At 44.7% G+C, this 16260-nt stretch overlaps 1 protein-coding gene across 2 annotated transcripts in view; it reads left to right on the forward strand.

Annotated features, from left to right (window-relative positions):
- APBA2 (amyloid beta precursor protein binding family A member 2) overlaps nucleotides 1–16260 on the forward strand; it is a 101463-nt gene that overhangs the window by 20659 nt on the left and 64544 nt on the right. For both annotated transcript variants that reach the window (XM_065412147.1, XM_065412148.1), the window contains exons 2-3: nucleotides 10005–10085; nucleotides 11440–11476. In XM_065412147.1, the coding sequence (XP_065268219.1) occupies nucleotides 10005–10085; nucleotides 11440–11476 (118 nt within the window). The remainder of the gene's footprint in view (nucleotides 1–10004; nucleotides 10086–11439; nucleotides 11477–16260) is intronic.

Consider the following 16260-nt stretch of genomic DNA (forward strand, 5'->3'; position numbering starts at 1 on the left):
AGCTCAGCCTGGAAGGGATCTAGCTATGTGGTCCCTTTGGTATTTTCCCATTTACCTACAGGTAAAAACCCTGCCTCCTCACATCATTTAACTACTTGCAGCTAGTGTTTTGATATTTGGTCTATCTGGGGTTCATTAAAGAGTGGGAGAGACTCCGTTTACCTGACAGAGGAGACTTGCTCATCATAACTATACAAAGCCATTTGAAGGGGTCGGATTTGGGGATAAACCCTGTATTTTATACCTTTCATTTTTCTATAATCACACCAATTGTGTTGCACAGCATGGCACTATGCTATTATGATGCTGTCATTTTTAAAATGTTTTGAATAGACTCTTTCATATGTAGCAAGTTCAGCAGAGGAGGGCTAAAAATAGTCAGTCTGGTGGTAAGAGAGTATATTGGTGTCTTCTGTTTTGAGGAGGAGAAAAAGGGTATTCCTGCTGTCTTTCTGGTAAGTGCTTTTCAGGTATGCCTTTGAGGTTGGGGAACAGAAAGGGAAAAAAAGCTTGAGACAGGTCTATGTAAACAAGCTCATAATTCATTTATACTTTAAATCACTTTTAAATGTAAATATTTATAGTCATATAGCCTTCTTCTGGATTGTTGTATGTGCCCTACTGCAATTTGTTAATGGGGATTAACTGAACTCCAGGAGAACAATTCTTAAATGAGGATATCTGAACTGGATGTCCAAATCCTGTTTTTGCTTAAACATATTGTCACTTTGGTACATGAATGGGCATCTTACATGTCTAAATCCTGATTTGAGTGTCCGGATGGGGGGCTGGGATATCTTAAGACACCTATGTAAGAAGAGTAAGTCCCCAGTCTTTACTTGGTAGAACTTGTTCTCTTTAAATCAGACTCTCTCTGACAAGTCTGTAGCATTGTAATCCAGTTATTAGATGAGTTATGATCATAATAGATCCCAGATTTCCAGTTTGGCTGTTGGTCCTGTCATGTTACATTAATAACTCCCATTCAGGTGGATAATGCTTTATAATATTCTTCAGTTGTGGGTAGTTTCCTCAAATTTCATTTTCTAAGTATTATAGCTTTAGCTGTCTGTCACTTACTTCCGCTATCAATGCAAACTGAAATTCTGTAAATTAACATTAAGAAAACAGGTGTATCCAGTAATGTCTGTGTTAGTAGTGGAATTGAAGGCCTTTCAGCTCTGATCTACACTGGGGGGGGGAGGGGTCGACCTAAGATACGCAACTTCAGCTACACGAATAGCGTAGCTGAAGTCGGCGTATCTTAGGTCGACTTACCTGGCCGTGAGGACGGCAGTGAGTCGACTGCTGCCACTCCCCCCGTCGACTCTGCTTCCGCCTCTCGTGAGCTGGAGTTCCGGAGTCGACGGGGAGCGCGTTCGGGGATCGATTTATCCACGTCTAGACGAGACACGATAAATCGATCCCCAAAAGATTGATCTCTATCCGCCGATCCGGCGGGTAGTGAAGACCTGCCCTTAGACTCTTTTATGGAGTCCTTCTGGAAAATCTAAATTCTAATATTGCTTTAGCATCTGTCTGCAGTTGACTCAAAGTCTCAACCTGCTTTGCATTGGTCAACTCCCTTATCTCCTTCCATATAAGTAAGACTACTTGGTTTCCAGCTCTAGCTATGTATGAAATATGTGGGCAACTGAGCCTAACTTGCACTTTCTACACAGTCTTGTCCTGTGACATCTAAGGCCTGGTCTACACTACGACTTTAATTCGGATTTAGCTGCCTTAATTCGAATTAACGCTTGACCCGTCCACACAACGAAGCCATTTAATTCGAATTAAAGGGCCCTTTAATTCGATTTCTGTACTCCTCCTCGACGAGAGGAGTAGCGTCAAAATCGGTATTGTTAATCCGAATTAAGGTTAGTGTGGCCGCAATTCGATGTTATTGGCCTCCAGGAGCTATCCCACAGTGCACCATTGTGACCGCTCTGGACAGCAATCTGAACTCGCATGCACTGGCCAGGTGGACAGGAAAAGCCCCGGGAACATTTGAATTTCATTTCCTGTTTGCACAGCGTGGAGAGCACAGGTGACCACAGAGAGCTCATCAGCACAGGTAACCATGCAGGCTGATAATCGAAAAAGAGCACCAGCATGGACCGTACAGGAGGTACTGGATTTGATCTCTATATGGGGAGAGGATTCAGTGCTAGCAGAACTGCGTTCGAAAAGACGAAATGCCAAAACTTATGAAAAAATTTCCAAGGGCATGATGGAGAGAGGCCACAATAGGGACACAGATCAGTGCCGTGTGAAAGTCAAGGAGCTCAGACAAGCCTATCAAAAAGCAAAGGAGGCAAACGGTCGCTCCGGGTCAGAGCCGCGGACATGCCGCTTCTACGCTGAGCTAAATGCATTTCTAGGGGGGGCCGCCACCACTACCCCACCTCTGACTGTGGATTCCGAGATGGGGATAATCTCATCAGGTACACCTGATGATTCCGTGGAAGGGGAAGAGGAGGAGGAGGAGGACGAGCTGGCAGAGAGCACCCAGCTCTCCGTTCTCCCCAACAGCCAGGATCTGTTTCTCACCCTGACTGAAGTACCCTCCCAAGCCTCCCAAGCCAGCACCCAAGACCATGACCCCATGGAAGGGACCTCAGGTGAGTTTACCTTTTAAAATATAAAACATGTTTTAAAAGCAAGCATTTTTAATGATTAATTTGCCCTGAGCACTTGGGATGCATTCGCAGCCAGTACAGCTACTGGAAAAGTCTGTTAACATGTCTGGGGATGGAGCGGAAATCCTCCAGGGACATCTCCATGAAGCTCTCCTGGAGGTACTCCAAAAGCCTTGCCACAAGGTTTCTGGGCAGTGCAGCCTTATTCCGTCCTCCATGGTAGGACACTTGACCACGCCATGCTAGTAGCAAGTAATCTGGTATCATTGCCTGACAGAGCCTGGCAGCGTATGGTTCCGGTGTTTGCTGGCATTCAAGCAACATCCGTTCTTTATCTTGCTGTGTAATCCTCAGGAGAGTGATATCGCTTAGGGTAACCTGGTTGAAATAAGGGAATTTAATTAAGGGGACAGAGGTGGCCGTTCCTACTGGGCTGTTTGCCAGTGGCTGAAAAGAAATCCTTCCCTGCATTTAGCCAAGTGCAAAGGGGGGGGGGGGGGAGGATTGGCCCAGAGCTTTTCGCGTTTTGCTAGCAGGGATCTTCCCTGATACCAGCCACGCGGTGGGGGGAGGGAGAAAGCACTCATCCCAGAGAATTCATGGCGGGTGGGGGGGGGGTGTTGTTAGTTTGGTTCCTGCAGGGATCTTCCCTGATACCAGCCAGGCGGTGGGGGGAGGGAGAAAGCACTCATCCCAGAGAATTCATGGCGGGGGGGGGGGGGGGGGTGTTAGTTTGGTTCCTGCAGGGATCTTCCCTGATACCAGCCAGGCGGTGGGGGGAGGGAGAAAGCACTCATCCCAGAGAATTCATGGCGGGTGGGGGGGGGGGTGTTAGTTTGGTTCCTGCAGGGATCTTCCCTGATACCAGCCAGGCGGTGGGGGGAGGGAGAAAGCACTCATCCCAGAGAATTGGATGAGGGGGGGGGTGTTAACCTTCAGCAGCAGAAAACAAGCTAACAGGAAAACTGCAGCACAACGGGCTTTGCTTGGTATGTGGGAACGCAGGGCGCAGAAGCCTAAAGACAGTGGCTTACCATGGCAGCATGCAAGGTGAATTCTGTTGCCCGGACCTGCGTCTGTGATCTCTAGCAGCAAAGCCACAGAGGCAAAATGCGACCTTGCACAGAAATCACATGTGCTATGTAATGTGAATAGTATACACCGTGAAAGAGTATAAGCATTGTTCTGAAAAATGTATCTTTTAAAAAAATTCTCTCCTTTTTTCACTCCCTCCAGCAGGTGCAAATGTTTCAAGCCTCCCTACTCCTTCCCGAAGGCTATCCCAGATAAGGCGTCGTAAAAAAAAGACGAGAGAAGAGATGTTTGCCGAAATCATGCAATCCACCAGGAGTGAAAGAGCTCATCTGAATGAGTGGAAGGAGACGGTTTGCAAGTATAGGAAAGAAGCCAGTGACCATGAGGACAGGAGGGACCAACGTGAGGACATGAGGGACCAACGTGAGGACAGAAGGGACCAACGTGAGGAGAGGAGAGACGCTCGAGATGAGAGGTGGCGGCAGGAAGATCAGAGGAGTCGGGAAGCAACGCTGGGGCTGCTGCGTGAGCAAACAGACATGCTCCGGCGTCTGGTGGAGCTTCAGGAACGGCTGCTGGAGAACAGAGTGCCGCTACAGCCCCTGTATAACCCCCCTACCTCCTCACCATGTTCCATAGCCTCCTCACCCAGACGTTTAAGAACACGGGGGGGGGGAGGCTCCGTACACCCTCCCATTCCACCCCAGTGGACAGCCCAAGCAAAAGGCTGCCATTTTTTAAACCTTTTTTTACTGGGCTTTTCCTTCCCGCTGATCCTCCTCCCAAACCCCACTCAGGTTCTCTCCCTCTTTTTATAATCAATTAATAAAGAATAAATGATTTTTAAACAATGGTGACTTTATTTCCTTTGAAAGCAAGCTGGGGGAAGGGGGAGGGTGGGTTCCTTACAGAGAATGAGTCAATAAAGGGGGCGGGTTTTCAGGAAGGATAAACAAACATAAATTTCACACTGTAGCCTGGCCAGTCATGAAACTGGTTTTCAAAGCTTCCCTAATGCGCAGCGCTTCATCGTGTGCTCTTCTAATCACCCTGGTGTCTGGCTGCGAGTAATCAGCAGCCAGGCGATTTGCCTCAGCCTCCCACCCTGCCATAAAGGTCTCCCCCTTGCTCTCACAGAGATTGTGAAGCACACAGCAAGCAGTAATAACAATGGGGATATTGGTTTGGCTGAGGTCTGAGCGAGTCAGTAAGGATCGCCAGCGACCTTTTAAACGGCCAAATGCACATTCTACCACCATTCTGCACTTGCTCAGCCTGTAGTTGAACAACTCCTGACTCCTGTCCAGGCTGCCTGTGTATGGCTTCATGAGCCATGGCATTAAGGGGTAGGCTGGGTCCCCAAGAATAACAATTGGCATTTCAACATCCCCCACGGTTATTTTCTGGTCCGGAAAGTAAGTCCCTTGCTGCAGCCGTTTAAACAGATTGGTGTTCCTGAAGACGCGAGCGTCATGAACCCTTCCCGGCCAGCCCACATGGATGTTGGTGAAACGTCCCTTGTGATCCACAAGTGCTTGCAGCACCATTGAGAAGTACCCCTTGCGGTTTATGTACTGGGTACCCTGGTGCTCCGGTGCCAAGATAGGAATATGGGTTCCATCTATCGCCCCACCACAGTTAGGGAATCCCATTGCAGCAAAGCCATCCACTATGACCTGCACATTTCCCAGAGTCACTACCTTTCGTAGCAGCACCTCCGTGATTGCTTTGGCTACTTGCATCACAGCAGCCCCCACAGTAGATTTGCCCACTCCAAATTGATTCCCGACTGACCGGTAGCTGTCTGGCGTTGCAAGCTTCCACAGGGCTATCGCCACTCGCTTCTCAACTGTGAGGGCTGCTCTCATCTTGGTATTCTGGCGCTTCAGGGCAGGGGAAAGCAAGTCACAAAGTTCCATGAAAGTGCCCTTACGCATGCGAAAGTTTCTCAGCCACTGGGAATCGTCCCACACCTGCAACACTATGCGGTCCCACCAGTCTGTGCTTGTTTCCCGGGCCCAGAATCGGCGTTCCAAGCCTATAACTTGGCCCATTAACATCATAATCTCCAAAGCACCGGGGCCCGCGGTCTCAGAGAATTCTGTGTCTGTGTCCATGTCCTCATCACGCTGGTCGCTGCGCTGCAATCGCCGCCTCCTCCTCCTCGCCTCTTTTTTCTGGTCCTGGGTAAGCATAAACTCCACGAGAACGCGCGAGGTGTTTATAATGTTCAAGACTGCGTTCTGGAGCACAACGGGATCCATGCTTGCTGCGGAATGGAGTCTGCAGAGTTCACTCAGGAAAAAAAGGCGCGAAATGGTTGTCTGCCGTTGCTTTCAGGGAGGGAGGGGGAGGCTGTACCCAGAACTACCTGCGACAATGTTTTTTGCCCCATCATGCACTGGGGTCTCAACCCAGAATTCCAAGGGGGGTGGAGACTGCGGGAACTATGGGATAGCTATGGAAAAGCTACCCACAATGCAACGCTCTGGAAATCGATGCTACTACGGTAGCTTGGACGCACACCACCGAATTAATGGAGCCTAGTGTGGCCGAATACATTCGAATTTATAAAATCGGTTTCCTAAATTCGAATTATATAAATTCGGATTAATCCTGTAGTGTAGACATACCCTAAATCAAAGGCTAAATGTTTTGCCCCTTTGAGGAGAAGGAGGTCCTGGAGTTGTGGAAGCTCTTCTTCCCCGCTCCTCCTGGAGAGGAGTACCTTTAGAGACCACCCCTTAGTATCAATGCTATAGCTGCTGCTGCTCACCCTACTTGCAGGAAGAGCGTGAGGCCTAGAAACTCCTCAAACTCCTCCTCCTCTTTTCACTTCAGATTCCTCTGCCTGGTGAGTCCTCAATTCATCAGCCAATGAAGAGGCATGGGAGAGCACTGCTCCCCTAGGCCAAGAGGTAAGAAGAGGATAGAGTGGTCTCCTGTTCTTTAGCTGGATTGCTTCCCCCTGCTCCCACTGTCCCCTTTGCACCTGTATGTAAGCCCAAACTCCGAAAATTGATCAGATATGGAACATGACAGTTAATCAAACTGATAAACAAACAATGCAGGTAGAAGAATCATTTGCACCCAACATCCTGTGTAAATAAAATTGTGGAGCGGGACTCATAATTATTTAAAGGAGTCACTGGAAAAACTGTAGTCTTCATGCATAGAGGCTAAGTAGTAAATAAAGACACATTTATGAGTGCAGGTAATATATTGAATAGAGAGGTGGTATAAAGGATCTCTACAGTTTATGGATTCTGCATAATGGGGTTCTGATCTCAGTCATAGCCTCTACAAACTAACACATAACATACACGGTAAATATGTGACTGCAAACATTAAAGGAATGAAGTAAACCCAAGGTCCCTTCTGAAAACAGCAATTTCAGTAAATGACTACTATAAATAATTTAAAAATTAAAGAAGTCTCATCTAAATGATGAAATAGTTAGATCTAACATTAGGATAGTATGGAATTGCATATGAAATTGAGCATAACTACCATCAAAGGGGATTTTTGTATAAGAGCCACATCTGATTAACTAATGTCCAGCTGTATCTTTTTATATTAGGCTTTATTTCTTGGAGTATATAGCCATCTCAAATCTAATTTACTACACTGAGTATATGCTCACCAAACCAATTCAATGTTATTCTAACCCAGTTCATTTGTTACATGCTGATGCATTTTTCAGTTCAGCCAAGTGTGCAGTAATCAGAACTGACAGTCTTTTTAAAATAAATAAATTAAAATTTTTAAATGCTCTTTCACATACTTGAACCAATATATTTACTGTCATTCTTTTTTACAAATTGATATATTTCCATTACAGTCATATCATTACCCCTGCTTAAAGCATTTCTGATCTAATCCCAGTATTTTTAAAATGATTTGGCTATGATAGCTGTGATGTTCTGACTCTGTGGATATTTGTTCACCCATATTAACGTATTTCACTGCACATCAGCACATATTGTACCATATTAGTTTAACCATCCAACATAATAAGATTTGTCTGGTCTCAAACAGAAAAGCATTTATAGACATTAAGAGACTGTAGTAAGCTTCTTGACTATCATAGCTATGTACAGTATCTAGCTCAACGTCGCCCGTGGAGCTTTATGAAGCTCCCCCCAGAACTCTTGATAGTGTGGGCAGTTCAGGCATTTGTTTCCTGAGACTATCATGTTTTCTTGGAAGGAGTCTTGGACTATACCCTACCGAGTTGCCATATCTGAAAATCAAGCTAATGAGAGTGAGTTTAAAGGAACTTGTGTCCCCTACAGTAGTACTACAGAGTCAAGTTTTTGCCCTGCTGACTGACTATTATCCGTCCAGGGAAAAATTTGTCCCTGACTCAAAGATACAAACTCTTTCTAGCCTACAGCTACATTTTGGTATGGAGGCAGTCAGTGAGAGGGGCTAAGCAGTTCAGAAATCACCTTTCACACTGCCACCTGGAAATAATAACAAACTGGCAATATTTTGCATTTACATAGCATTCTAAATCCAAAGATCTCAAAACAGTTTACAAACCTTAATATGAAGCCGCACAACACCACTTTGAGGCATGCAAGTATTATTCCCTTTATACATACGGGAAATCGAGACACAGAAATTAAGTGACTTGCCAAAAATTATACAGAGGATTTGTGGCAAAGTCAGAAATACAATTTAGTTTTCTAGATTTCTAAGAATAGAACCTGAATCTGAGTCGTGTTGCATAGCCCTGCAACAATCCTTGCCTGGCAACTGAGGAAGAGGGTTGTCCCTTGTACCAGCAGACTGTCAGGGCACCACAGCATATATCAGAAGTGGGGGAAGGGTTCTGCTCCTGAGAAAAATGGGATTACAAAGGGAATGATCTGAAATGCTTTGCAGTTCCTTGATGTGGAGCTTGAAGATTTTCTCTTTGAGTTGCCATGGCAGGCCGGTAGCCCTGCTGCCACTATGCCAGCATTCTCCTTAGGACTTGCGTGGCCTAAAAGGTTGTAGATATGATGACGGGGGGAATCTGTCAAAGTTATGGTTCCCTTTCTCAGAGCTGAAATATCCATTTCTGTGAGGCCGCTCACCACTCTATTGATTTTTGCATGCCATTGAGTGCCCCCAACTCCCACTGTGGTCAAAGGGTGTTGAGGCCACTCAGCAACTTGTAGGAGACAACCTTCACGTTCAAGGGTCAGGCCGACGAGGGCCCTACAAAATCAGAATAAGGTGATACTAAAAATAGAATCAAGCCCTCTTTCTTATTTCTATAACACTCAAATTAAACTGCTTTTGTGACCTGGCGCTGGGATTTTAGCTTTCGTTTATGCATATTGTATGAAATTCACCACTGTGCATAGGGCCATCATGAGTACAGCCCTGTAAATCCGCAGGTATCCGCTTCATCGTGGATGTGGATATCCAGGGACCATTTTTGCGGATAGTGGATCGGATGCAGATACAACTGCGCAGGACTCTACTCACCTGCTCGCCGCCCCGCTTCCTGTTGAGCAGCTTGGGCCCCTCGGGCAGCACCAGCGTCCCCACCCTTGCCCGGCCCAGCAGCACTGGTTGCACTCCCAGTCCCGGGCCTGGGCTGCTGGCAACTGGGCAGCAGGGCCCACCCCTGGCCATGGGAATTGGAGCAGGCAGGGCCCTGGCGCCCCACCTCTCCACCCCAATGTGATGCAACACACACTGCTGCTTCCATGTGCCAGGGCTCGTGAGCCCCCAGGAGCAGCATGTGATGCGATTCCCCTTCCCACCAGTCCTCCCCCTCTGCACCGCTCCTCCTCCTCAAGACCCTGCCCCTGTGCTGCCCCTTACCTCCAGTCCCCACCCTCACGCTGCCTTTTCCCTGCAAGACCCTACCCCCCCAGTCGCTTCCCCCCCCTCCCCTGTAGCTAGCCCTTGTGAGATGGCTTGCTTCTGCAGGTGTGGATGTGGATACAGGTAAAAGACGGCTAGTGGCTCGCTGGTTGGATCGCGGATTGATCCTAGCGGATGCAGATCGGATGTAGATCCACATTTTTGTATCTGCGCAAGGCTCTAATCATGAGGCCTATGCGTCACTTACGTCCCCTTAAGACCTATTTTGAATGCTTGAGAAAAACAATATAGGCTTGATTTATCTGAACTACTTTTGTTTCAAACACATAGTGGCTGCACTATGGATTGGGTGTCTTCCTTTAATGCAGATGACATTTTTGGGCACTTTTTATCTTCAATCAGTAACGTTCAAGGAAACATCTAGCCTGCTGATTATTTTCTTTGTGATTTATTTAGGAGAGGGTTGAAAAGGAATGAAAGTGTTTCTCTGATTCCTTACAGGTGTGCAATGGTTTAGAACAGCCAAGGAAACAACAACGTTCTGACCTAAATGGACCAATTGACAACAATAATGCACCAGAGGTAAGCACCTTAGGCCCCTATTCTCCCTCCTCCCCCAAAATTTCTCCCCACCATGGGCAGCAAATATTTCATTAAATGGGGAGGATGATCTAATCTCTCTCTCGCTCTCTCTCAAGTAATAGCAGCTTCCATGACTGCATGTTTCTTGCGGCTCACAAAGCTTCCATGAACCAGTAGCGGCAGCAGTCACTTTTTATAACAGCCCATTTTATAAACACAGTCCTAAAATGTTCAGGTGATATAAGGAGACTTCAGAAATTCTTGTTTTGGGGGCTATTGGAAAGTAAGGGCAGCATCAGAATGTGGCTGGTTTCCTCTCCATCTCTTTCTTGTGTGAAATTGCTGCATTTGGAGTCAAAGGATTGCTAAAATTCCTGTAGGAATAATATCTCTGTGAATAATCCCTACCAACTGATCCACACATCACATCGTTCACAGCTGAAGGCCCAACTGATTCACAACCTTACAAGTGGCCTCTGTGGTGAGCTGTGAACCTGCTCAGTCAGCTGCGAAAAAGATGCTGTGATACACACCAGAGATGGGCTAGTGGCACTGAATAATGGAGCAAAGAAGGAGTCTAAGAATGCAGCGAGGATGTGCTTGGGGCCAGGCATGATGACTTAAAATCTGAGGGGTCTGTTATCTCAAAAGTGCACAAGGGAGTTATGGTAGTAGTAGCCTGTAATGTAAATGAAGACTTGCCCATACAAAAAGCCCTCTTCCATCATTGGAGAAATTAACCCCTATATTGAAGACCTTAATGCTCAAACTGGTATAACATTGCCAACAAGGGAGTCTATGAACTGAACTTCCATTGAGTAGTATTAAAGTAGCATCTAGGACCCCCAACTAAGATAAGAGATTATGCTAGGCACTGTACCAATACAGAGAGGGTTCCAATATAGACCAAGACTCTAGTTTTGTTTAGTATACCTCTACCCTGATATAACGCGACCTGATATAACACGAATTCGGATATAACGCGGTAAAGCAGTGCTCCAGGGGGGCAGGGCTGCGCACTCTGGTGGATCAAAGCAAGTTCGATATAACGCGGTTTCACCTATAACGCGGTAAGATTTTTTGGCTCCCAAGGACAGCGTTATATCGAGGTAGAAGTGTATTTTATTTTTTTAATTACAGACCCATGAAATTAATTAATGGTATTTGAAAACATTGTACTGTCTAAATAGCAGCCATGTAAAACCATAAAGAGAAAATTAAATATTTTTTTAAGAATTCAGTATAAAAATGGATCTTTCATTATATTAAATATAATAGAAGTTATCCTGTATGGTCTGAACTTGATTTTGCTGTTTTGATAGTTATACAGTGCATTATTTTTACTTCCCAACAGACAAAGAAAGTGTCTTCGTTTCCAAGTTTTGTTGATGGTAAGTAAATTTGACTGTATTCTAAGGTTACAGTAATAAAACAATATACTAAAAAACCCACAAAAAATCCAAGATTTTGCAACTGTAAAGTTTGAGTAAGAAATAAGCATAATATATTTATGCACAACATATACCTTATGTATAAGCCGGTAAAGTTCTCACCATGTTCTCAACAGAGCATATATGCAGTGAATAATGTTCAAACCTATCCCTTCTTTAGGTTCGGCTTAACCGAGCTATCCGTAAAAAACACAATGTAAATTTCAGCCTAAACTTTGTTCCCAAACTTGGCTGGTCCTTGAATTTTCTCTGCAGAACAAGTCAGTCCCAGACTGTAATTCACTCTTCTTCTCACAAAGAGTCTATCCGTTCTCATACCTTGGTTGGAGCTAATTGAATCCATGTGAGAGTTTGAATCGGAAGTAATGACACTGCTTCCATGCATGTTCAGACAGCTGATACAGGAAGGCTCAACACAGGAGGCTGCCATCTTTAAATATGCTGGTCAATTTAGTTTCATTATTCACATTGTTCCCCTTAAATTAGGGAAAATGTCTAGCCTGATTCAGTAAAATATTTGTACATATGCCTAACTTTAAGCACATAACTTCAGTGTGACTACTCAAAGTTAGGCCTAAAGTTAGGCACATTAGGCTTAAGCACTTTGCTGAATGAAGGCTTTAGGTATCACTTTAATAACCAGCTTAAACACTGGCAAATGACGTTAATAGACTTTAAAACCAAAAGGGACCATAATGATGATCTAGTCTGACCTCATGTATAACACAGAATGTCAAGTGATTCCTGCATCCAACCCATGATGTCTGGTTGAGCTAGAACATCTCCCTTAGAATGAATGTCATCTACACAATCACTTTTTTGCATATCAATCATATTTTGATCACAGTGGGTACAAGGTTCACTTAGTTGCATCCTTTCTGTTTATCCTGATCTTTTCCAGACCGACAACCTTGATGATTTCTTTATTAAAAGATTATCTTTTACTGGACAGAAAAAAAACCAATCAATACTCCTCCTCTCTTGAGTTTTGAATTACAGAAGTAATAAATATATGATACTTACCTTTGCAGAAGACAAAAGGGAACTACAGTTTTCAACTGAAAAAACACCCACTTGTCAGAACAAACATGCATATTAAGACCTGGTCCTAAAGGGTTGGATGCCCAGTTTAAACGCTGAAAGATGAGCTCTTCAGGTTTTTATGTTATTTAGATTAATTTCCCTGCAGATAGCTGAAATATCATCTCAAGCATGACTTGAGAGGATTTTACTTGTTAATTCTATTATGCTGACACATACAGTTCTCTTCCCCCGTAGATCATAGATCTTAAAGAATTCAATTTTTAAGACCAGTACTTCCCCAAGAACAATGTATTTTCATTTAGAAATATACACTTCTTGGGCAGACTTTTCCCAACTTCCTGATCTCACTGGCTTGAGCAGCAGCTTCTGTTTTCAGTAGCCTCCTTGACAGACCGTGCAAATGGCAAGTTCAAAGGCTACCTGTGACGGTTCCCGGGATTATCCAGGGCTGAGAGGCACCTCTCTAGCACCAGCTGTTCCCTTGAGGAAGCCTTGTCTGTGCCTGCCAGAGGTCAGCTTTCTGACACCCACAGCAATAGGCAGCACAAGTGCTCCCCTCTCAGCCCATGCAAGCTCTGCTGTTCCTCTGCAAGTAGTGATAGGCGCACCCTAACTCCCGAGCGTCCCTCTGTAATGTCCAGCCCCTGATCCTCTGGACACTCACAGAAGTATTAGACCCACTGTTTGCAAAGGAACAGTATGCTGCAGTTTATCGGTTACACCTTGGACCGCTGTGCCACTTAACACGCAGCACTTAGAAATACATGTGGAGGTGCATTCTCTAACAAAGCACAGAGATTCAAATAATAGCAAGCAGAAATATTGGAAACAAAGTGTTACCTGTAAAATAAAATCCTAGTAGAGCCGAAGCTTCCATTGTGAAGTACACAATACTAAATGTGCCTCTAACCCAACAGACATGTCAGTTTCTCTTGCCAATATGAAAGGAACATGTTTGTCACCTTTTGGTGACCTGCTGCAACTTACAGACCTTAAGAACATAATTTCCAGTAAAGGTACATAACTCCTTTAAATATGCGGCTTACATACATTTCATAATGGTTTAGATGACCAATGTGTTACTGGCTCTCAGGAGACCCCCTCACATGCCACCCGTTAGTGAATTATTGTGCATATAACTGATCTAGGGGTTCTCTGTGCATCCCTTGTGCCCTCTGCCAGTTGGCATCAAGAGGTTCCTGAGTCATGCTACTGCCCCTGCTGAAGGAACTTACATTTAACTCTTGGCATTTATTGGCTAACAAGCCCTAAATTGAGGTAAATTAAACACATTCCCTCCAGGCAGAAGAATCAAGAAGGAATGCTGGCACTTGGAAATAAACACTAACAGAATTGTGCAGTGGACAAGGGGAAAGGAGGAGAGGGCAGAGAGACTGTAGAAATTAGATGCTAGAAAGCTAAAATAAAACTTTACAGTGCTTCCATATGTAGTTAAAAACAATTTTTTTGGTATTGTGAACATTTTGTTTTTTCTTTCTGTTTTAAAAGTTCACTGCTCTAGTGTTGAAAATGGGATCCATACAGCTTTTAGGATAGCATGAAACACATTTTTTAAGTTTTAGTAAAATTTGTTTCCTCTGATTTTTTTTCTTTAATAGCATAGCAAGAGAGGATGAACTGTCTATTGGGTTTTCACTGTCGTGTAGGTATGGTACCATCACAAAAGTACATGGTACAGAAGGAGTTCATGTTGGCTAATCAGATCGCTCTCTGAATCCAAAGCCAAAATGCCCTGTGTTTTATTACTGCTATTCATTTGTATTGCATTGGGCCCCCGAGACAAGGCACAGGACCCCATTGTGCTGGGCATAGTACTCACACATAATGAAAAGACAGTCCCTGCCATTAACCACTGAACATTTTCCTGTTTCTGCAGTGACCTCTGACAGAGGTACCACATTAGTGCACTAGCCTGCATCCAATTAACTATTTAGGGACACGTTTTCAGCAGCACTCCTTAACTGGGGTAGCAGCCAGTATTTGCAGTTATATACGGTTGCATATGCAAAGTGGCTGCACATGCAGTTACCTGTCTTGTGGGTGCAAACAGACTTTTTTGCAAGCACAATTAAGGGAGCCTGTTGAATATTTGGTCTGCTATTATTAGATTTGCATTGGTAACAGATTCCTTCTCTTGAATTCAGCTGATTTTTCATGGAATAGCTCATGCCTCCAAGTGCAGTATTGTTGTGTTTTGAGGTTTTTTTTAATATGTTTATGTTTACTGCTAGAAGAGCCTCATTCTATATGACACTTGCACCCTACAGCAAAGAAATAGTATTGCTAAATGTTACATTGCCAAAATAAAAGCCCAGGACATCAAATGCCTTTTTTAAAGAGATACTGTATAAACTTAAAATCATATATATTTTTAAAGAAATTATTGTTTTATCAGTAACATCACAAGGCAGCATAAAATTCAAACCTATTTTCAAACTAAATTTGTCTTTCTCCAGTTTTGCAGTGTATTCTTTTCCCATTCCTTGCCTTCACTGTCATAGGGGTATGTCTACACTGGCAAGTTTCTGCGAAACAAGTTATACCACTTTTATTAAAGCGCTGGAATTAAACCACTGTTGCGTGTCCACACTGTGCTCCTTGTGACGCTGGAGCGCATCCACATTAGCAGCTTTTGCAATGGCAAAGAGAGCAGTGCAATGTGGTAGCTATCCCACTGTGCAACTGGCTGCAGAGTGCTTTGGGAAGGGTTTGCAATGCCTTATGGGGCAGGCACAGCATCACATGATGCAGGTTTCCCAATCCCATTGTTCCATGGGCATCCTACTACATTGCCAGCTGTTTTTCAACTGAAGGGGGGGGGGCAGAGTGTGTGACAGGGAGTGTGTGTTTTTCTGGAGTGGGGGAGGAGAGACAATGTGTTTTCGGGGACAGAGAGTGTGTCAGCATGCTGTCTTGTAAGTTCAGACAGGGGTAGGAAGCAACCAGTCCTGAGGCAGGGGGAGGGGGAAACCCTGACATCAGCCCCCGCCTCCCTCCCCCGACCCCAGCTCTCTGCACAGCAATCTCACAGACACAGACACACAGACATAGACACACACACACCAGCCTCTGAGTTCAACAGCACGAGCATTCCACATTAATGATTTGCTTTATGGGACATTTCCGGAGGCCAATTGATTGCGTTCCGTGCTGTAATGTGTTTACACTGCCAATACAGCGCTGGACCCTCTGCGCTGTAAGGCTTACGACTCTCGTCGAGGTGGTTGTTTTGCAACGCTGCAACTGAGGAGTTTCTACGCACTAAGTGGCTTGGCAGTGTGTACACCTCGGGAGTTACACTGCAGAAAGCTGCTTTACTGTGCAGTAACTTGCCAGTGTAGACAAGGCATAGGACTTATATACTTGCTTAGTGTCAAGGACATGCTTAAGTGCCTTGCCGAATTGGGACCTTAGCCAAGTATATATGTGAACTGTTACATTTTCAAAAGCTATAATTGATCTAGAAAAGACCACTCAGGTTAACCAGTTTGACACCTTGCAATTTGCAGTAATGCTCCCTACATCACTTGCACAGATGTGTTATCTCATCGGAAGGATATCTCCATTTCCTTCTTGATGGAAAACTGTTGGAAGATTTATCCACATAGCATGCTTCCCCTTACCCACTGCCCCTTTGTATAAGCTCTTGATATATAAGA

The sequence above is a fragment of the Emys orbicularis genome, chromosome 10 (genome assembly GCF_028017835.1).
Source record: "Emys orbicularis isolate rEmyOrb1 chromosome 10, rEmyOrb1.hap1, whole genome shotgun sequence".
In the NCBI taxonomy this organism is placed as follows: Eukaryota; Metazoa; Chordata; order Testudines; family Emydidae; genus Emys; species Emys orbicularis.